The 22,799-nt window shown below is 41.1% G+C and overlaps 2 protein-coding genes across 4 annotated transcripts in view; one reads left to right on the forward strand and one right to left on the reverse strand.

The window, feature by feature from the left end:
- Nucleotides 1–4,322: 4,322 nt before the first annotated feature.
- Nucleotides 4,323–22,707, reverse strand: NKAP (NFKB activating protein). 2 transcript variants are annotated; one of them, XM_077987485.1, is made up of 9 exons: nt 22,177–22,707; nt 17,830–17,910; nt 15,693–15,763; nt 15,367–15,504; nt 13,562–13,625; nt 11,280–11,389; nt 11,107–11,182; nt 9,193–9,342; nt 4,323–4,662 (listed from the first exon to the last, which is right to left on the reverse strand). In XM_077987485.1, the coding sequence occupies exons 1-9, from the start codon at nt 22,560–22,562 to the stop codon at nt 4,488–4,490; spliced, it is 1,251 nt and encodes a 416-aa protein (XP_077843611.1). In that variant the 5' UTR covers nt 22,563–22,707; the 3' UTR covers nt 4,323–4,487.
- RHOXF2 (Rhox homeobox family member 2) overlaps nt 22,111–22,799 on the forward strand; it is a 159,291-nt gene continuing 158,602 nt past the window's right edge. Inside the window, exon 1 of one of the 2 annotated variants that reach the window (XR_013413193.1) lies at nt 22,111–22,699. The gene's annotated coding sequence lies outside the window, so the exon portion shown is untranslated. The remainder of the gene's footprint in view (nt 22,700–22,799) is intronic. The other variant, XM_077989523.1, reaches the window with a different exon arrangement.

Genomic DNA, 22,799 nt, shown 5'->3' on the forward strand with positions numbered 1-22,799 from the left:
TTTTTTGCATTCATTCATTTTCCATTCTGCAACCTCTATCACATTAGCAGAATAACCAGTAAGTTGTTTTCTATTTTCTAAAATATTTTTTTCCATCACTATATGCATCACTTCTGAGTCTTACAGGTATAGAGCTGAGTTTAGAGAGTTGCTAAAATTCACCTATTGGACCAAACTAAGGTTGGTCCTTGGCTGTTTGTTCCCCATCTGAGCCTAAGTCTTGAGCTCAGACACATCTCTTTATGGACACAACTGGGGAACAACAAAATGGCAACAGTTCTACAGCTCATAATATAACCAGTCTGAAGGGTTCCCCTACTCACAGACTCCTTCATTTACTGGGAGTTAAGCCTCACTGCTAAATAATTTATTTTGAAACTGGAAAACCGGGCATGCTGCCTTCCACAATACACCACTATACTCATGATGGCAGGAGGGTGGCTTGGGGACTAGGGGCAATGACACGGGAAGGATTCAGTCATTGCCCTTACTTATCTTTGATCTTCTTCCCATCCTCACACTGAATAATCACTTGTTCCTACCTTCCCTGTGAACCTCTCTTGCCTGGCTGCAAAATTTTAAGACACCAAAGACAAAATTACATTATGCTCTGAGTGATTACTTACAAGTACATCAGAATACTTATTTACATAGAAAAGCACTGGAAAGGAAGAACACAAAATATGAAAGACAATTGATACGGTACTGAAATTTTTCTTTTTTTTTTAACTGTAAGAAATTTGTGCAATAAATAAAAAAGGAGGGAAAACCATATCAGAGCAACAGGCAAGGAGGTGGCAAACTAGGTAAGTCTCCTTGGAGAATAAAAAATATATTTAAAATACAATAGCCCTACTATAACTGATTTATGGCTCAGGTGACTAAACACAATTTGAAGCAGTAACAACACTCATGAGCTGAAAATAAAATACTTTTAGCTGTTTTATTCTTCCTGCCTCTTTCCCAAAGAATATGCCAATGAAGCTGTTCTTGATGTCACAATATTCATATATAACAAAATTTCTGCATTTAAACTACCTTGCCTACTGAAAATAGGAGAACATAATCATTTCATCTCTAGGAACCAGTAACCAAAAAAAAAAAAAAAAAAAGTCCTTAGAGATTATTTATTTATTTATTTATTTATTTAGAGACGTAGTCTCGCTCTGTCTCCCAAGCCGGAGTACAGTGGCGTGATCTCAGCTCACTGCAACCTCCACCTCCCAGGTTCAAGTGATTCTCCTGCCTCAGCCCCCTGAGTAGCTGGGACTACAGGCACGTGCCACCACGCCCAGCTAAATTCTTTGTATTTTTAGTAGAGATGGGGTTTCACCGTGTTAGCCAGGATGGTCTTGATCTCCTGACCTCATGACCCACCCACCTTGGCCTCCCAAAGTGCTGGGATTACAGGCGTGAGCCACCACGCCCGGCTGAGAATAAAATTTTTAAGTGGGTATTATAAAATTCAGGTTTTATTATTCAGGGAAGTAGATGGATTGAGATTCAAAACTTTGGGAACTAGTTTCTTTTTAACTTTTGAAAACTACAGATTTATTAGGCTAGGCAGCAACTATGATTAGGTATAAATAAACAAAAATTCAGGGGTCATTAATGTTGCTACATGCTCTTTATTTCAGTAGTTGCGGGTTAAAAGTAGACATTTCCTGGAACATATATTTAATAGTATTTATGACTGTTAATACTATTTAATAATAAAACTTTTGGCTGGGTGTGGTGGCTCATGCCCAGCACTTTGGGAGGCCGAGGCGGTGGACTGTTTGAGGTCAGGAGTTCGAGACCAGCCTGGGCAACAAGGTGAAACCCCGTCTCTACTAAATATACAAAAATTAGCTAGGCGTGGTGGTGCACACTGGTAGTGCCAGCTGCTCAGGAGGCTGAGGTGGAAGATTGCTTGAGCCCAGGAGGCAGAGGTTGCAGTGAGCTGAGATTGCACCACTGAACTCTAGCCTGGGTGACAGAGGGAGACCCTGTCTCAAAAATAATAATAAAAAAACTTTTGCTCTATACTTTGAAATATGACTGCCTTATTTAAACACTTGAAAAACAACCACTTAAAAATATAAGGCAAGAGGGCATTTTACAATAGTATAATCAGAATGTCCTTATCACCCAGGTAATTTAAATTTATCACAGGCATGTAATAATAATGCAGATCAAACAACCTTAACAAAAACAGCCAGGCACGGTTGCTCACACCTGTAATCCTAGCATTTCGGGAGGCTGAGGCGGGCAGATGACTTGAGGTCAGGAGTTCGAGACCAGCCTGGCCAAGATGGCGAAACCCCATCTCTATTGAAAATACAAAAATAAGCTAGGTGGGGTGGTGAGTGCCTGTAATCCCAGCTACTCGGGAGGCTGAGGTGGGAGGATCACTTGAACCCAGGAGGCTGAGGTTACAGTGAACCAAGATCGCACCACTGGGCTCCAGCCTGAGTGACAGAGTGAGACTCTATCTCAAAAAACAAAAAACAGAAAACAAAACCAACTTTAACGAAAACAGCCAAAACTTTCAGGGTTCCCTCCCCCATTCACTCTTCTGACCTAAACAAAATTGAACAAAATAAACGAAGGAACAATATCATGATATCAGAGTCCCACAATTTTCCATTTCTCCCCAACTTAAAAATAAACAGAAAGGTTTAACAGTGTATAAAATGAAATCTACTTAGTATATGAAAGACAGTTAAAAATATTTAATATCATTTTAGTTTCTCTTATGAAACAATTAAACTAAAATACTGACTCATTATATTTTTCCTTATCAGAACTCCTATTCTTTTGGATGTCATCCTATCCTCAAGCTCATATCAGCTCAGATTGAAATAAAGTACTTACATGGGCATAAAGAGTAGACTTCTTAAGACTTTATATTTGAAAGAACCATTTTTAAGTAACTTATTAAGAATTTAGGCCAGACGCGGCGGCTCACGCCTGTAATCCCAACACTTTGGGAGGCCGAGGCGGGCAGATCACCTGAGGTTGGGAGTTCTAGACCAGCCTGACCAACATGGAGAAACCCCATCTCTACTAAAAATACGAAATTAGCTGGGCATGGTGGCGCATACCTGTAATCCCAGCTACTCAGGAGGCTGAGGCAGGAGAATTGTTCGCACCCAGGAGGTGGAGGTTGTGGTGAGCCGAAATCGCCCCATTGCACTCCAGCCTGGGCAACAAGAGCGAAACTCCATCTCAAAAAAGAAACAATTTAAAATATCTAATGTTCGTATTTTCAATTCAACAAATCTGTGGGTTAGTTTGCTTTTTGGTTTGTTTGTTGGTTTTAGAGTGGAGGCAGGGACTTAAATCAAAACCCATTATTTCCAGGGCAGATCATATATTATAGTACACAAATCAGTTTTCAAATTCTAGATTTGCTTTTCGCAGCAATGCCTTCATTTTGTTAACAAAAGTGGCCTCCTATATGTTTCTATCAAGTCCATTTGTAACACATTCAACACAGAGGAGTGATAATTTCCTAAAAGTTCAGTTGGGTAGAGGTGGGGGTGGGGCAGGCACCACATAAGAGCTAATAGTAGCACTGTCTCATGGTGTGAGATTGAAGTTTCTCATCTCACTAACACTTTTTTTCATGCCACCTCTTCCAATACAGTAGGATTTTAATCATAATTTGGATTTTTTTTTTTTTTTTTGAGACAGAGTTTCACCCTTCTTGCTCAGGCTGGAGTGCAATGGCACAATCTTGGCTCACTGCAACCTCCGCCTCCTGGATTCAAGCAATTCTCCTGCCTCAGCCTCCCAAGTAGCTGGGATTACAGGCGCCCACCACCATGCCCGACTAAATTTTGTATTTTTTGGTAGGGACAGGGTTTCACCATGTTGGCCAGGCTGGTCTCGACTCCTGACCTCAGGTGATCCACCCACTTTGGCCTCCCAAAGTGCTGGGGTTACAGGTGTGAGCCACCGTGCCCGGCATTTTTTTTTTTTTTTTTTGAGACAGAGTCTTGCTCTGTTGCCCAGGCTGCAGTGTAGTGGCACAATCTCGGCTCACTGCAACCTCCACCTCCTAGGTTCAAGTGATTCTCCTGCCTCATCCTCTTGAGTAGCTGGGACTACAGGTGTGCGCCACTACTCCTGGCTGATTTTGTATTTTTAGTAGGGACAGGGTTTCACCATGTTGGCCAGGCTGGTCTCGAACTCCTGTCCTCAAGTGATCCCCCTGCCTTGGCCTCCCAAAGTGCTGGGATTACAGGCGTGAGCCACCATGCCCAGCCCATAATTTGAATTTTTAAACCAGAAAGTTATTATGGTCAATCCAAAATAACCCAAAGAACTTGCTGAAGTTATATCAATAAGTAGCTTTTTATTGAAGGACTGAAAGAATTAAATAGAAGGCACAGTAGCACTGTAAAGCTTTCTCAGAACATAATAATCTTTTTCTATGTATGTGTGGAACCCAGACTTTCTTTTTTGTTGTTAAAAATGTCTTCTGGACAATCAGAAAATCCTTATTTGTCATCCTTCCCTTTGGTCTTTCTGTAAACCATTTCCCGAAAACTGGCCAGAATCTTGTTCTCTCTCTTTCGTCTCTCTTCTTGGTTAAAGGATGCAAGGGCTCTCTTCTCATCAGCACTATAGATCTGGTTCTCTTTTCGCAGTCGCACAGCCTCCATTCGGCGATGCCTGGAGAGAATTTTATTTTTGGCTTAATTTCTCAGTAATTATTTTCATAGTACATCCTCATTAATCTTTTCTTACCCAGAGTGGTCTATTTAACAGCTGACAAATAAAAACTGTTTTTGAAATGGGTTAAGTTTCCAAAAGATAATTTATTAATATTTTAGCTGCCTGACACGTCCTTTTTGTTTTGTTTTGTTTTGTTTTGAGACGGAGTCCTGCTCTGTCGCCCAGGCTGGAGTGCAGTGGTGCAATCTCGGCTCACTGCAACTTCCACCTCCCTGGCTCAAGCAATTCCCCTATCTCAGCCTCCTGAGTAGCTGGGATTACAGGTCCGGCTAATTTTTGTATTTTTAGTAGAGACGGGGTTTCACCATGTTGGCTAGGATGATCTCGAACTCCTGAACTCAAGTAATCCACCTGTGTCAGCCTCCCAAAGTGCTGAGATTACAGGCGTGAGCCATCGTGCCTGGCCCTGATATGTCTTTGATTCATTTCCACTATTCAAATAATGATCTCTGATATCCTGTCAACATAGTACATGTTATCCTTTTTTTTTTCTTTTTTTTGAGATGTAGTCTGGCTCTGTCACCCAGGCTGGAGTGCAGTGGCGCAATCTTGGTTCACTGCGACCTCTGCCTCCCAGGCTCAAGTGATTCCCCTGCCTCAGCCTCCCGAGTAGCCAGGACTACAGGTGTGTGCCACCACGCCTGACTAATTTTTCTATTTTTAGTAGAGATGGGGTTTCGCCATGTTGGCCAGGCTGGTTTCGAACTCCTGACCTCGGGTGATCCACTTGCCTTGGCTCCCAAAGTGCTGGGATTACAGATGTGAGCCACCGTGCCCGGCCACTATCATTAATTTCAAATAGTAAGGGTATACGTCTAATTTGTTTCCAGTAAAACAACCAGAAATGGGCAAATTATTAAACTTCCTAGGTGATATATCCATTTGCCTTTGTGGAATTGATAGCAGGACAGATAAAACATTTAACTAGTCATTAATCAGATGGAACTTCCTTCAAGGTTCTACTTTACCATACAACCAAAAGAACCAGGTCTAGGCTGGGCACGGTGGCTCACGCCTGTAATCCCAGCACTTTGGGAGGCTGAGGCGGGCAGATCACTTGAGGTCAGGAGTTCAAGACCAGCCTGGCCAACGTGGTGAAACCTCGTTTCTACTAAAAATACAAAAATTAGTTGGCTGTGGTGGCGGGTGCCTGTAATCCCAGCTACTCGGGAGGCTGAGGCAGGAGAATCGTTTGAACCCAGGAGGCGGAAGTTGCAGTGAGCTGAGATCGCGCCACTGCACTCCAGCCTGGGGGACAAGAGTGAAACTAGGTCAAAAAAGAAAAAAAAAAAAAAGAAAAAACCAAGTCTAAATCTATAATTGAAGAGCAGTTTTTGTCAGTGGATTTAACTTCTGAGTCTCCCTCTGTCACTCAGGCTGGAGTGCAGTGGCATCATCTCGGCTTATTGCAACCTCTGCCTCCCAGGTTCAACCGATTCTCCTGCCTCAGCCTCCTGAGTAGCTGGGATTACAGGCACCCGCTACCACGTCCAGCTCCTTTTTATATTTTTAGTAGAGACAGGGTTTCACCATGTTGGCCAGGCTGGTCTTGAACTCCTGGCCTCAAGTGAATCGTCTGCCTCGGCCTCCCAAAGTGCTGGGATTACAGGTGTGAGCCACCGTGCCTGGCTGCTGCACTGTTTTTTATATTTGGTAATACAGGGTCCTACTTTCATCTTTTTTCATATGAAAAACCATTTCTTTCCTATTTCATGTACTGAATGGTTCTTTCTTTCCCCATTGATCCGACATGCTATCTCTTTCATACACTGAAGTTCCAAACATGTATCTTTGGGCTCTGAATTTTATTTTTATTTTTATTTTTTGAGATAGTGTTTTGCTCTTGTTGCCCAGGCTGGAGTACAATGGCGAGGTGTCAGCTCACTACAACCTCTGCCTCATGGGTTCAAGTGATTCTCCTGCCTCAGCCTCCCAAGTAGCTGGGACTACAGGCACCCACCACCACACCCAGCTAATTTTTGTATTTTTAGTAGAGACGAGGTTTCACCACGTTGGCCAGGCTGGTCTTGAAATCCTGACCTCAGGTGATCCACCCGCCGCAGCTTCCCAAAGTGCTGGGATTACAGGCGTGAGCCACTGCGCCCAGCCTGAATTTTATTCCATTGAACAATTCAGTTGTTCTCCCATGCTTTCTAAAGTGCTGTGAGCTTCATAATAAATCCTCCTATCTTGTAGGGGAAATCTTACCTTCCTGCTCTTCTTTTTCAGGAGTGACTTGGCTATTCTTGTCCTTTTAGTCTAACATATAAATTTTAGAACTGGCTTATTAAGTTTCATGAAAAACTGTGTTGTGATTTTGATTGGGACTGTATTCAATATAAAGATCAATTTGGGAAGAACTGACAACTTTACAATATTGATTTCCTATCCATGAACCTGGTATCTCTCCAGTTATTTAAGTTTTCTTTAATCTTACCTTCTTGCTCTTCTTCTTCAGAAGTGACCTGGCTATTCTTGTCCTTTTAGTGTAATATATACATTTTAGAACCAGCTGAATAAGTCTCATGAAAAACTATGTTGTGATTTTGATTGGAACTGTTGAATAGACAGATTCTTAAAGTCTTACATTTTTCTCCATAGAACCTGGGGCATCTTTTGTTAAGATTTATTCTTAAGTCCTTCATATTCTGACACTGTTATAAACTTTCTAGGTTTCTGCTGTTGGTAAATAGAAATGAAATTCATTTTTATTGGAACTGTATTGAATATACAATCTCTTAATAATGTTTTATAGTTTTCCTCACAGAGTGTTGGGCATCTTTTGTTAAGATTTATTCTGAAGTCCTTCATATTCTCTGATACTATTACAAATGTTGTTTTCTTCTTATTTAGTTACATTTTCTAGTTGTCTGTTGCTGGTAAATAGAAATGCAATGGATTTTTGTGTATTAACCTTATATCCAACCATTTGTTAAACACTCCTCTTATTTATAATTTATCTGGAGATTCTTTGGGATTTTCTATGTAAACAATCAAATCATTCACAATGTCATTCACAAAAAAATGACATTTTATTTTTTGAGGTGGAGTTTCACTCTTGTCACCCAGGCTGGAGTGCAATGGCATGATCTTGGCTCACTGCAACTGCCTCCTGGATTCAAGTGATTCTCCTGCCTCAGCCTCCTGAGTAGCTGGGACTACAGGCGTCCGCCACCATGCCCAGCTAATTTTTGTATTTTTGGTAAAGACGGGGTTTCACCATGTTGGCCAGGCTGGTCTTGAATTCCTGACCTCAGGTGATCCACCCAACTATGCCTCCCAAAGTGCTGGGATTACAGGCGTGAGCCACCGCACCTGGATAAAAAATGATATTGTTATATTGTCCTTTCCAATCCTTATTATATTATTATTATTATTATTGTTTTTTCAGGCTGAGTCTTGCTCTCCAGGCTGGCATGCAGTGGTGTGATCTTGGTTCATTGCCTTCTGGGTTCAAGCGATTCTCCTGCTTCAGCCTCCTGAGCAGCTGGGATTACAGCTGCGTACCACCACGTCTGGCTAATTTTTGTGTTTTTAGTAGAGATGGGTTTCACCATGTTGCCCAGGCTAGTCTTGAACTCCTGGGCTCAAGTGATCTGCCTGCCTTGGCCTCCCAAAGTGCTGGGATTACAGGCATGAGCCACTGTGCCCGGCCTTCCTTTCCAATCCTTGTGTCTCTAATTTCTTTTTCTTGCCTTACTGCATGGGTCCTCCAATGTAATACTTCAAATATTGGTCCTCAGAATTACAAGATTCTGGAGGTGCTTCAGGGTTTCTGCAAATATTTGCCTTCAATATCATTTAAAAATAGTTATCTACTTTAAAAAGTTTATCAAGTTTTAAAGAATCCAAAATTCAATTTGATCTAAATACTCCTGCCCTATTAGCTCATTCTCCTGGTTCTTCCTGGAACTTTTCCCTTTCCTAATTTTATATTTGTTTCCCCATGCTGAATCCAGTGTCTTTTTAAAATTTATATATTTATTCATTTATTTATTAGCCAGGACATGTTCTCAGCTGACCAATGTCTTTTATCATCTTTTTCTGTTATTCAGTCTCAGAAATCTGGGCCCATAAAGAACTGGAGACAAACTTGTAACCAGGAAACACTGTCTTGCGAAAATATTTCCCTAATTGCCACATTCCTCACGGGACAGTGATAAATAGCTGAATTTAACTATATCCTCCAGTGGATAAAATATCTGTACCCAAATACCAACTAGGAAAGGACATTAGAAAGACTGATTCTTTGAAGTCAGAGATATAGCTGAGTTTGAGGCTGAGTTGCATATATACTTGGAATTGCAGAAAACCATGTTATACTAACAAAACTAATATCAAACCAATATTTATACTCTACTTTTAATAAGAAACAGTCACTTAATGAGAATCAATTACGAAAATATAATTCTAGTAGTAAAAAAGAAGATCTAGTCATGGAAACTGAGCTTAATGCCAATAACATACCTGCTACCACTCATTACATAACCTGAGCATTCAAATGATGCAATTTCTTCACTTGTCAAGCCAATTTCACCTCTTCGTGGGATACGTTTTCCAGCTTTTACATATTCAGCCATAGCTGCGCCTTCACCAGGTAACAGAGCATGGCCATAGCTACAAAGTAATTCAGAATTCAGAAAACGTCCATTAAATCATCTTAATATTAAAAACTCATAATCTAAAGAGAGCACCAAAAAACCCCACATTTTCTCTCAGACAAGAGTAGGAGTAACAATGCTCAGCAGTAGTGCGCTAGGAAGCTCAATGTGAATTGCTTTATCCTAATTAGTGTATTAAATATTGCATTGCACTATGACCTATACAACTAACCCAGAAATGCAGAAATATTTTGAAAAAAAGAACTGATGTGAGTATAGATTCACAGTTTACAATTATGGATTAATTTATCCCTACAGGTATTGTCATTACTGGTTCTGGCTCCAGCTGATTCCCTTTCCCTTTTTCCCTTAAAAAATCCAAAGTATGCCAGGCACAGTGTCTCATGCCTATAATCCGAGCACTTTGGGAGGCCGAGGCCGGCGGATCACCTGAGGTCAGGAGCTCGAGACCAGCCTGGCCAACATGGCGAAACCCCGTCTCTACTAAAAATACAAAATTAGCCGGGCATGGTGGTGCATGCTTGTAGTCCCAGCTACTCAGGAGGCTGAGGCAGGAGAATCACTTGAACCCAGGAGGTGGAGGTTGCAGTGAGCCGAGATCGTGTCACTGCACTCCAGCCTGGGTGACAGAGCGAGACTTTGTCTCAAAAAAAAAAAAAAAAAAAAAAAAAAATCCAAAGTAGGCTGAGTATAGTGACTGATGCCTGTAATCTCAGCATTTTGGGAGGCTGAAGCAGGCAGATCACTTGAGGTCAGGAGTTCGAGACTATCCTGGCCAACATGGTGAAACCCCATCTCTACTAAAAATACAAAAATTAGCCTGGGCGTGGTGGCAGGCGCCTGTAACCCTGGCTACTTGGGAGGCTGAGGCAGGAGAATCACTTGAACCTGGGAGGCGGAGGTTGCAGTGAGCGAAGATCATGCCACTGCACTCCAGTCTGGGCAACAGAGTGAAACTCAATCACGCCACTGTGCTTCAGCCTGGGAGACAGAGTGAGACACCATCTCAAAAAAACAAAACAAAACAAACAAACAAAAAATTCTAGGCCAGGTGTGGTGGCTCACGCCTGTAATCCCAGCACTTTGGGAGGCTGAGGCAGGTGGATCATGAGGTCAGGAATTTGAAACCAGCCTGACCAACATGGTAAAACCTCGTCTCTACTGAAAATACAAAAAAATTAGCCGGGTGTGGTGGCGCATGCCTGTAATCCCAGTTGCTCAGGAGGCTGAGGCAGGAGAATCGCTTGAACCTGGGAGGCAGGGGTTACAGCGAGACAAGATCACGCCACTAAACTCCAGCCTGGGCGACAGAGCGAGACTCCGTCTCAAAAAAAGAAAAAAAAAATTCTGCTGGTAAAAAAAAAAATAAGAGAAAAAAAGGAATAAAAAATTCTGTGAGGATCAAAGAGAAATAGAAATCACACCTACTTGTGGAGGGGAAGTATTGGGAATCAGCATATGCATCTCCTTTTGAAAAGTGCTTCGAAGGATAGTAAGGATTTTAACAGGAAGAAACTGGGGATAAGGAAGAGAACAAAGGGCAGGGAAAAGAAGGGAAGGCATACTGGATGAAGAAATAAGCTGAACACTGCATAAAAGTTGCAAAGTACACATTAAGCATAGGGAATATTTAGTATGTCAAGCTCAGCCAGAACCCGAAGTAGATATAAGGGAACAGAGTCAGATAAGCTTGGCAAGGTGAGTTAGGCCCAGACTTTTTGGAAGGTACTTTAGATATTATAAACACACTGCTACTTACTTCAAAGGTTTATCATCTTGAGAGGTAAGTGTTTTTGGAGCCTCTGGGCCAATTAAATCTGAGGGTTCTTCAGCCTCTGCATGAAAGATATTAAGAAACACATTCACATTCTGACTAATTGGTTACTTTAATGTTTCATCTGTTCTGAGTTAAAGTCTATCAGAAGAACCTACTTGTTCGATCCTTCCAGGGATTTTCCAGAAACTCTTCTTGGGATTCTTTAGAGCTTGAATCACTGGACTCTTTTCTGCTCTTCTTAGACTTCTTTTTCTTATATTTCTTCCTATAGGGATTATAATTTGATGCAAATTCACTTAATCTTCCTATGTTAGAGGGCATCTTAATTTTTCTTTTTCTTTCTAAATTTTGAACTGGTAACTATATATCTTAATTTTTCAAGGCAAAGAAAGGTGACAATAAAATGATCTGAGTTCCCAGAGTATTCAAATTTGCAAGATAATTTTACTTAAAAAAATCTGCTTCTAACTTATCCTTGGAAACATAGCAAGACCTCGTCTCTATTAAAAAAAAAAAAAAAAAAAAAGTAGCTGGGTGTGATGGCACACACACCTGTAGTCTAAGCTATTCAGGAGGCTGAGGAGGGAGGATCACTTGAGCCCAGGAGTTCAAGGCTGCAATGAGCTATGATTAGCCACTGCATTCCAGCCTGGGCAACAGAGCGAGACATTGTCTCTAAACAATTTTTAAAAAAACTATTCTTATTTAACCAAATCATCTTTTGCTATAAAAATTATCACTAAAGGAGGCTGGGTGTAGTGTTTCACCCCTGTAATCCCAGCACATTGGGAGGCTGAGGCGGGTAGGTCACTTGAGCCCAGGGGTTAGAAACTAGCCCTGGGCAACATGACAAAACTGTGTCCCTACAAAAAATATAAAAATTAGCCAGGTGTGGTGGCACACGTCTGTAGTCCCAGGTATGGGGAAGGTGGGGTCAGAGGTGGGAGGATGGCTTGATCCTGGAAGGTTGAGGTTATAGTGAGCTGTGATCGTGCCACTGCATTCCAGCCTGGGTGACAGGGTGAGACACGGTCTCAAAAAAAAAAAAAAAAAAAAATTCACTAAAGGGAATAATGAAATACAGTTCTGATGTTGTAGAAAGACAACAGAAATAAAACAGCCTAAAAAGTTCCAACAATTTGAACATTATGAACAATTTTATGTGTAATGGATTAAAATGTCAAATATGTTTAAATCCTTGGGTTCATAAAACTTTTAAAAAATTCAATTCATTATTTGAAAAGTAATAAAACAAAAACAATCAAGCAATTATCCTGCTCTTACTATATAACTATATTTCAGGGTATCTAAATAGTTGATGAGGGTAAGTTTCTCTTAAAGAATTATTTGCCTAATAAACGAAGGATAAAGCTAGGATTACTATCATCATTTTACAACCCCTAATGAAATAATTGATCGAGATAATGACCATCAATGGTTGTTAATATGATAAAAAGAGACAACCAGACATTATTTGCCTATTGACAGTACACAGCACCACCTATGAAGTATTCTTGCCCCAAACTCAAATCTGAACCTTGTCAGGCCTCTAGACCTATCAATCTATTAGAAATACAGAGGACAGAACATGCCAAAAAAACCGTAAGAATACAGTCATTGCAATTTAGGGACATTATTTGGATCCTGATTGGAATAAACTACAGAAAAAACGGCTGAGAATTGAGGAATTATTATTAAATGTTTTAGGCACAATAGTAGCATTCTGGTTATGGGTTGCTTTTTTTTTTTTTTTAAATATAGAGACAGGGTCTAGCTATGTTGCCCAGGCTGGTCTTGAATTCCTGGGCTCAAGCGATCCTCCTGCCTGGCCTCCCAAAGTGCAGGGATTACAGATATGTGCCACTGTGTCTGGCCAGTTTTTTGCTTTGTTTTGTTTTGTTTTGTTTTGTTTTAAAGAATGCCTATCTTTTAGAGAAAGGTACTGAATTGCTTATGGATGGAATGATATCTGAGATTGGTTCCAAAATAAATGATGGATGGCAGATACTGACCATGAGTTGATAATTATTTAGACTGCATGACAGGTGCAGGAGGCATCATTATACTATTTTATGTAATTTTATATACATTTGAAATTTTCTGGCCGGGTGTGGTGGCTCACACCTGTAATCCCAGCACTTTGGGAGGCCAAAGTGGGAGGATCACTTGAGGTCAGGAGTTTGAAACCAGCCTGGCCAACATGGTGAAATCCCATCTCTACTGAAAAACACAAAAATTAGCCGGGCATGGTGGTGGGTGCCTACAATCCCAGCTACTCGGGAGATTGAGACATGAGAATCGCTTGAACCTGGGAGGCAGAGGTTGCAGTGAGCCGAGATCGAACCACTGCACTCCAGCCTGAGCAACAGAGTGAGACTCTGTCTCCAAAAAAAAAAAAAGAAAAGAAATTTTCCATAATAAAACTTAAAAAACTGACGATCTGTGTTTCTTCTTCTTTTCCTTTTTCTTGGCTTTCTTTGCTCTCCTTTTGTTATCTTCATCTGCAAATTAAAGCACATTACAATTAAGAAAAAATTTAACTCTAAAATTGTAGTACTTTTGAGTAGGTAACTACCCTACTGCTGTCGCATTTATTGTTACAAAGAAATTACCTCATTGAAACATTTATTGCTATTTGTCAGGAACTGTAGGAGGTACTGTGAACATAGAAATTAAAGTCACTAGGTATTTGGTGATATAGGGTATTATTATTAATTTTATTGTGTGAGATAGTGTGGTGGCTAAGTAGGAAAATGCCTCTTTGTACGGGACACATACAGAAATATTTAGGGTGAAAGTGTGAGAATATTTGTAATTAACTTTGACTATCTCAGTGAAAAGCCCGTATTTGAAGCAAATATGTAAAAATACTAACAACTGCCAAATCTAGGTGATAAGTATATGGTATTAATTATACTATTCTCTTCGCTTTTCTGAATATTTAAATATTTTCATAATAAAAAGGGAAAGAAAACTATGTGTGTGTTGGAGGAGGGGAGAGAGAATACTTTCCCGGAGCTCAGTCTAATGGAGGAGACAGGTAAAGAGATCAATACAATCTGGAGTGATAGAAGGAAGCTTGGGGAACCTGGACACACAGAGGAGTCTCAAAATCAGACTGATTTGGGGAGGGTGGCTGAGGAATGGTTGATAAGGAAAGGTGACTCTTAAAGTAGTTCTTTGATTACAAAAGTAACGCATGCCCATTGGTGCAATGAGTAAACCAAGCTGGATGGAGGGAGAGACTGGCATTGTAGGCAGAGGGCCTCTCTACCAAGTAACAATTAAGAGAAAGAACACGGAATACTGAGGAGACAGAAAGTAGTTTTCAGATTACAGAGGATGCTGCAAGAGAGTGTAACAGGGTATGTGTGATTAGAGAGAAGTGAGTCAGGGTCTGAACTTCACCCTGAAGGCTATGGAGTGCTATTGAAGGATTTTAAGTAGGTATTTCGTGATATAGGGTATTATTATTAATTTTATTGTATGAGATAGTGTTGTAGTTAGGTGTAAAAAAATGCCTCTTTTTAAGGGATGCATACAGAAATATTTGAAAGTTCTGTCTGCCAGCATTGAGGAAGAGAAGTGACAGGGAGGGCCAGGAAACTTGGGCGATATCAGAGGACGGTGAATCTTTGTGTAATGTGTTAACCTCAGAGGAATCACCTTCTGGTCAATCATCAGACAGGAGAGAGTACAAAAAAGAGACTTTTTGTGATGCACTACCGCAGATAGGGTGCCTTCCACAAATAGGCAGCCAGCATGAAGTAGGCACTTTATGGCATACCTTTTTGAAAACTGTACAGAGGTGCTCACTGGGCACGAGAATTAAACAAAAGAGCCCTTCCACTGGGCTGATGCAGCCCTGTAAGGCTTACTTTGGTACAGCCTAACCCCCTGACTTGGTCTGGTGCCATGTGCCTTGTAAAACTTTGCACAACCAATCCCAATATGGAGTCAGATTGCTTAGGTTTGAATCCAAACTGTGTGACCTTAGGGATAGTACTTGTAACCTGCTCTGTCTCCTTTTCTTCATCTATAAGATGTACCCTACAGTTATTGTATGGATTAAATGGCAATAATGAATATAAAGTGCTTATTGGGGTACCTGGCACAAGGTTAGCAAGTGTTCAAAAAATCTTCAGTATTATTATTGTTTCTAGGAACCTTCTTCTAAAATAAGTTTTAAGAAGTAAAACTAGTTTTGAAGCAAGGCTTACAGAATGCTCTTGGCTTTCTTACCACTGGAGTCTGTTTCAGAATCAGAGTCACTGTCGCTATCTTCAGAATACTTCTTATGTTTTCTTTTCGATGATTTTTTCTTTCTCCTTTTCTTGGACCTTTCTTTTGAATGGCTAGACTTCTTCTTCTTCTTTTTTTCTTCTAAGAAAATACAAATAAAAAAGTTATATTCTAAAAAAGTATTTCTGAACATCAAAAGAAACAGACGATGGGCAATTTGAGTAAAAGCAAAGTCTAATGTTCAACTATTTACAAACTGATTTTTTAAAATTTCTCAATAAAATAGCTCTGTATTTAAAAAATACCTTTTTTTTTTTTTTTAATACCTTCTGAAGTGGAAGCTGAAGTAGTGCTTTTCTTTGGCTCTTCATCCTCCACTGGTGTATGTTCATCAGAACTGAATTTAAATAAAATGGTTATAAGAATTAGGAAAGTGACGAGATATAGACCATGGAGCATAAAAATATGAACTCCAAATTTTTCAATAACAGCATTGATTGTCCAAGAACCATTAAAAGCAAGCGTTGGAGATCCTAAGGCAGAACTTGGGAATCAAAAAAAAACAAAACAACAACAAAGCAAGCACTGAATTACTTTCATAAACGTGCAGTTCAAGGGTCTACCATCTTTGTAAAAATAAAATAACTTATCATCTGCATAACACTTTAGAGTTTACAGAGTGCTATTTAAACAAAGCAGCATGGAGGATTTATATTTTCATAAGAAACTACAGGGAAAAAGTAGAGAAACAGGAACCATAGGAAAGATTAAAGAAACAGGATATAAGAAGGCTGAAGAAAGACTTTATAATTTTATTTTAATCATGTAAAAGACAAATGGTAAAGCAGTAACTGTTCTGTCTCCTCAGAACAAAAACCTAACAAACTACAGTCTAAAGAGATTTTGTTCTGTTGCAGAGAATTCTGAAAATGAGTATTATTTAAATTCTACAATAGTTTAGAAAAGGAGTTTCCACATCATATAATATTTTCCTCTGAAGATTACACTTGGAGTAATTTAAATATCGTCTAGAAAATTATTTTGGCTAGGCGTGGTGGCCCCCGCCTGTAATCCCAGCACTTTGGGAAGCCGAGGTGGGCGGATCATGAGGTCTGGAGTTCAAGACCAGCCTGACCAACATGGTGAAACCCCATCTCTACTAAAAATACAAAAATCAGCCGGGCATGGTGGCGCGCACCTGTAATCCCAGGTACTCGGGAAGCTGAGGCAGGAGGATCACTTGAACCTGGGAGGCGGAGGTTGTGGTGAGCCGAGCCGAGATCGCACCACTGCACTCCAGCCTGGGTGACAGAGTGAGACTGTGTCTCAAAAAAAAAAAAAGAAAGAAAGAAAACTATTTTTAGGGTTCCTTCCAACTGTAATTCAATGCATTCAGGTTCAAGCATTTTCTTTTTTTTTTCCCTCTTAAATAGAGATGGGGTCTCGTTATTTGCCCAGGCTGGTCTTAAACTCCTGGGCTCAAGGAATCCACCTGCCTTGGCCTCCCAAAGTGCCGTGATTACAGATGTGAGCCACTGCACCTGGCCTCTTCAAGCATTTTCTAAAGGTATCTGTAAGAAAAAGTTTCAGATAATAATGCTTTATTATTCAGTCACAAATTACAGGTTTACCTGTCAAACACACATTGTCTCAACTCATCCTAAAGTTGGCACAGAAAGAGAGAGGGAAGAAGAAACATATGAGTAGCATCAAAGAGAAAAGAAATAAGCAAAAAGAAAAAGCATTAAGCCTGCAGACAGTATTGGATATAGGAATATTAACCAAACAAAACCATACTGGTATATTCATTTTAAAAAATCTCTTTGCAGGCCAGGTGCAGTGGCTCACGCACTTTGGGAGGCCGAGGCAAGCGGATCACGAGGTCAGGAGTTTGAGACCAGCCTGGCCAACATGGCGAAACCACCGTCTCTACTAAAAATACAAAAATTAGCCGGGTGTGGTGGCAGGCGCCTGTAATCCCAGCTATTCAGGAGGCTGAGGCAGGAGAATCACTTGAACCCAGGAGGCAGAGGTTGCAGTGAGCTGAGACTGCACCATTTCACTCCAGTCTGGGTGACAGAGCAAGACTCCCTTTCAAAAACACAAAAACAAAAACAAAAACAAAAAACTCTTTGTAATGCTAATATCTGGCATGCAATCTGCCACTGAGTTAGTTAAGAAAAAATAATTCAAAATAATGTGTATTATTTAACAATGAACCCTTCTATTAATAGAAAATTTATACTTCACGAATTATTTTAGATTATGCTAAAATCTACTAGCAACATGTTTTAATCTTTAGATATGTTCTATGTTTTTAAAACGTAAGGGGTAGATGAATATAAATCACAAGAAAGAAAAATGTGAGATATATTTAAAGTTCTTCACTTAAACATTTTGATAATAGATTCAGGATTTAAACACATATTATAACATTTAAAAATATATTTTTTAACCACTTACTCTGGTTCAGGATTCTTTGGAGAAAGTCCCCATACTTCAGGAGCTCCCAGTTCTCCAATTCTCTCTCTCTCACTTAATCTCCTAGCAGATAAAGATATGTAAATTATAACTCAATGGCTGAGTTGTTTCCTAAATATATAATCAAATTCAATAGGAGTCTAGTTAAGCCTTTTTTCCCCTTGTATTTTAAACATGAATAAAAACTTGGTTTAAATGTAAACTCATCACTTAAGTCTGATGTTCTGATGATACTATCAAATGGTACAGACTATAGAAATGATGGCCTGGGAGACTGTCAAGTGCATCCATTCTGCTGAATGCATGACACAGCTCTTAATTGCTCATTTCATCATCTGTAATATGTGACAGAAACAGTTTCACATTTGTAAGTAACTTCATTTGTTTACAGATTTATGAAAGGTGAAGAGAAGTCTCTTTTGATTTGGTCCAACCTTCAGTTTTCAGAAACCGAGGAATTAATGAAGAAAATAAAAATGATGCATTAGACGTAGAAAACAACTGAAGTTCTGAAAATGAAAGAAAAGTTTTTATTTTATTTTATTATTTATTTATTTTTTTAGATGGAGTCTTGCTCTGTTGCCCAGGCTGGAGTGCAGTGGCACGATCTTGGCTCACTGCAACCTCCACCTCCAGGGTTCAATTCAATCAGGTGATCCACCTCAGGTGCTGGGATTACAGGTGTGAGCCACCACACCCAGCCTGAAAGAAAAGTGTTTTATTTTTTGTAGAGATGAGGTCTTGTGGCCCAGCACAGTGGCACATGCCTGTAATCCCAGCACTTTGGGAGGCTGAGGTGGGCGGATCGCTTGAGATTAGGAGTTCAAGACCAGCCTGGCCAACATGGTGAAACCCCGTCTCTACTAAAAATAGAAAAATTAGCCAGTTGTGGTGGCGCATGCCTATAATCCCTGCTACTAGGGAGACTGAGGCAGGAGAATCGCTTAAACCCAGGAGGCGGAAGTTTCAGTGAGCCAAGATTGCGCCACTGCACTCTAACCTGGAAGACAGAGCGAGACTCTGTCTCAAAAAAAAAAAAGAAAAAGAGGTCTTGCTTTGTTGCCCAGGTTGATCTTGAACTCCTGGCCTCAAGCAATCCTCTTGCCTCAGCCTCCCAAAGTGTTGGGATCAGAGGCATGAGCCACTGCACCTAGTCAAAAAGTTTCATTTAACAAAAAATGTACTGGGGGCTGGGCGTGGTGGCTCATGCCTGTAAACCCAACACTTTGGGAGGCCGAGGCAGGTGGATCACTTGAGGTCAGGAGTTCAAGACCAGCCTGGCCAACATGGTAAAACCCTGTCTCTACTAAAAATACAAAAATTAGCTGGATGCGGTGGCGTGCGCCTGTAGTTCCAGCTATTCAGAAGGCTGAGGCTGGAGAATCCCTTGAACGCCGGAGGTGGAGGTTGCAGTGAGCCAAGGTCACGCCACTGCACGTGATAGCCTGGGTGATACAGCGAGACTCTTATCTTGAAATAAAAATCCAAAAAAACACACAAAAAAACTATACTCAATGAGATACAAGGTTTGTTCCCTCTCTGTTTTCCTTTTAGTTCCTTTTTGGAAAAGGACTGCATTTTGTATCTATTCTTTGAAGGATAATTTATTTCTAAAATTTGTTTCTTCCTTTGTTTTATGCCTGTGGTTTCTTGTTCTAATTTTTGTTATTCCTCATAAACTAAAAAAACAAAACAAAACAAAGACTAAGGCTCATTCTCTCAAAGTTTAGCTGCTTGTGACTCCATTTGTTTTTAAAAATCCTTACAAAATAAATATAATTGGAATGAGTGTTTGAATAAATTGTTTTTGCTTCCTTAACCAGGGGAAAAGGTATTATAACTATGCAGAGTCAGACTGAGAGTGTTTCTCACCTGAAGTAACAGACAATTTAGAAGGTAACATACTTATAGCCGTACTTGGAATTTATGAATTATGGGGGTAGAATGCCTATCAAACTGTAAACAGTAGGAAGTCCTGTTGTCACCTGGTTTCATCTGTAATGTTAAGATAAATTATTGGCTGGGCCCAGCACTTTGGGAGGCTGAGGTGGGTAGATCACCTGAGGTCAGGAGTTCGAGACCAGCCTGGCCAACATGGCGAAACCCCGTCTCTACTAAAAACACAAAAATTAGCTGGGTGTGGTGGTGCATGCCTATAATCCCAGCTATTCAGGAGATTGAGGCAGAAGAATCACTTGAACCCAGGAGGCAGAGGCTGCAGTGAGCCGAGATTACGCCACTGCATTCCAGCCTGGGAGACAGAGCAAGACTCCATCTCAAAAAAAAAAAAAAAAAGATAAATTATTTTCTAAATGTACATATGCAAGTTTCATCCAGGCAGTTCTGACATCTTTTGGTGAGGATTCTCCAAGAAGAAACCATTTACTTTTTGACTGACATAGCCTGTGGGTATGTTTCTGAAAAATTTAACTTGGAGAGATGGGTCTCTAACCTAACTCAGGACTGTTTTTACTCCTATGCAAGAAACATTAATAACACTTATGGAATAGTTACTATGTTCCAGGCACTTAATTATTAAAATCCCAAAATCCGTAGTATTTATTTTATCCCCTTTTTAATGATGAAGAAATGGAACCCAGAGAGGTTAAGTAACTTGACCAAGGTCACACAGCTATTAAGTGGCAAATAAGGGCTTCATACTCAGTCTGAGTTTGTCCTTTTCCTTTCTTCCTTTTCTTCTCTTTGGTTTTTTTTTTGTTTTTTGTTTTTTTTGCTTGTTTTTTTTTTTTTTGTTTTTGAGACAGGATCTCCCTCTGTCACCGAAGCTGGAGTGCAGTGGTGAGATCATGGCTCACTGAAGCCTTGACCTCTCCAGCTAAAGTGATCCTCCCACTTCAGCATCCCCAGTACCTGACATTACAAGCACATGCCACCTTGCCCAGTTAATTTTTAAAACACTTTTTGTAGAGACAGGGTACCCTTTATTGCCCAGGCTGGTCTTGAACTCCTGGATTCAAGTGATCCTCATGCCTTGGCCTCCTAAAGTGTTGGGATTACAGGCATGAGCCTCTGTGCCCGGCCAAAAATGCATAGTTTTAAGGAGAAAGGAAAAGGCTCATAATTATTGTTGTGTAAGTCTTAATATCTTACGTTTATTGTTAAATTATGTGTCAGGCACTGTACTAAGTTATTTACGTGCACTTATATGTTTAAAAGATGAGAAACTTAGAAATATTACAGGAATTGAGAGGTAAGTTAAAGTTCCAACAGCTGGGAGATGTCTTGATTCTTTTTCTTTCGGCAGTGGGAGGTAATAAACTATAGTGATGAAAAGGACAGGTTCAGCGGGGCATGTGGGGCATACCTGTAATCCCAGCACTTTGGGAGGCCAAAGTGGGAGGATCACTTGAGACCAGGAGTTCGATACCAGCCTGGGCAACATGGTGAAACCGTCTCTACCAAAAAATATAAAAATAAGCCGGGTGTGGTGGTGCGCACCTATAGTGCCAGCTATGAGGAAGGCAGAGGTGGGAGGATCACTTGAGCCCAAGAAAGTGGAGGCTGCAGTGAGCCAAGACTGCACCACTGCACTCCAGCCTGGGCGACAGGGCTAGACCCTGCCTCTAAAACAAAACAAAACAATCCCCAAGCTATGCATTTTTCTACTCCAATACTCACTTTCATTAGAGATCGTCTCATTCTGGCGTCATTTTTCGACGTCAAGACTGAGACCATTTAACAAGACCTTCCTCAAATTGGGGTCATCTATAGCTTATCAGATCACTTTTCCTACATGCATCTAATTGTCTTGTCTGAGGGGAAGGTTTATTTCCTCTCCAACTTAAACCCTTGATTTCATCCCTTCCTAATTCCCCACAAAACATTTCTACATACATATCCTGTTATCTCAGACCTGTGAGTTTCTTCATTCAACAAGCAATGGTTGAGCGCCTATAAAGTATTAGGCACTTAGAATTCTGTGATCAGAATTCTCCTCCGTTCACTGGCTCCTCCTTTCCATGAGCTCAGTCTAGTGGTGAATACAAATATATTCACGAATGATAATGACACCACCAGGTAAATGCTACAATTCTGGTAGGTATGAGGCTCTCGGCAATATTCGCTAACAAGACAGGAGGTAGAAGGGGGTAGCGGGAGACCAGGGCACTATATGAAGGGGCCTGAGGGTAAGGGAAAATGAAAAGGACGAATAAAGGGTTGTCGTGGGTGGATTAAAGAAAGGGATGAAAATGGGCGCAAGGCAAGCAGAGTGAGCGAAATGCGAATGGTCAGAAGCGGAATGAATGATAGATCGGACTCTAAAGGCACGTAGGCTCGTACAAGAGAAAGTGCGGCCGTCTCACTCACTTCTGCCGCAGGCTCTCCTCCCTCTCCTTGTCGAGGAGGCTAGGCCAAGGCTTGTCGCTCCCGTAGGGGCGCGAGTAGCTGCCATAATAGACTGACGAGGAGGCAGAAGCGAAGGGGATGCCCCGGGGTGCAGAGGGCCGCTCTCGAGAACGCGACCGGGAGCGTGAGCGGTAGGACTGGTTTCGGGAGCCTTGGCTGAGGCCACCCAACTGATGGCTGAGTCCATTCCGGTCCCCGGACCGAGAGCAAGAGCGCGAGCGAGAGCGGCGGCCCCGCGGAGAGCGGGCAGATTTGCTGGGCTTCGGACTCTTGGACGAACTGCGACGTCTTCCCCCCGAGCCCGAGGCCTCCCTATCCGGGGTGCGCGAGCCGGACACCGGAGCCATTGCTACTGGGGGGCCCCAGCAGCAGTGGGAGAAGGTGGCGCTCTCGCGAGCCTAGGAAGATAATCTGTTGCCTTGGTTCCCGGGACCTGCCGCTGCGGAACAGCCCAAATCTGAGGAAACCTTGGAAACAGTTCTGGGTACGTTTGCAAAACCCTTCCCCGGATCTAGGCGGTCGTCGCCGACAGGAAGCGATGTGTGTATCAATATAAATAAGCCGGTGGGGCAACTAGATTGCAT

The sequence above is a fragment of the Macaca mulatta genome, chromosome X (genome assembly GCF_049350105.2).
Source record: "Macaca mulatta isolate MMU2019108-1 chromosome X, T2T-MMU8v2.0, whole genome shotgun sequence".
Taxonomy (NCBI): Eukaryota; Metazoa; Chordata; class Mammalia; order Primates; family Cercopithecidae; genus Macaca; species Macaca mulatta.

Excerpts from the sequence above, each read along its gene's own strand:
- NKAP (XM_077987485.1), bottom strand. The coding sequence starts at position 22,562 with ATGGCTCCGGTGTCCGGCTCGCGCACCCCGGATAGGGAGGCCTCGGGC. Across the intron at positions 11,183-11,279 it reads TCCCTGGAAGGATCGAACAA|AGGCTGAAGAACCCTCAGAT; the intron begins GTAGGTTCTTCT and ends TCTTTCATGCAG. Across the intron at positions 9,343-11,106 it reads CAAGATGATAAACCTTTGAA|CTATGGCCATGCTCTGTTAC; the intron begins GTAAGTAGCAGT and ends ATTACTTTGTAG.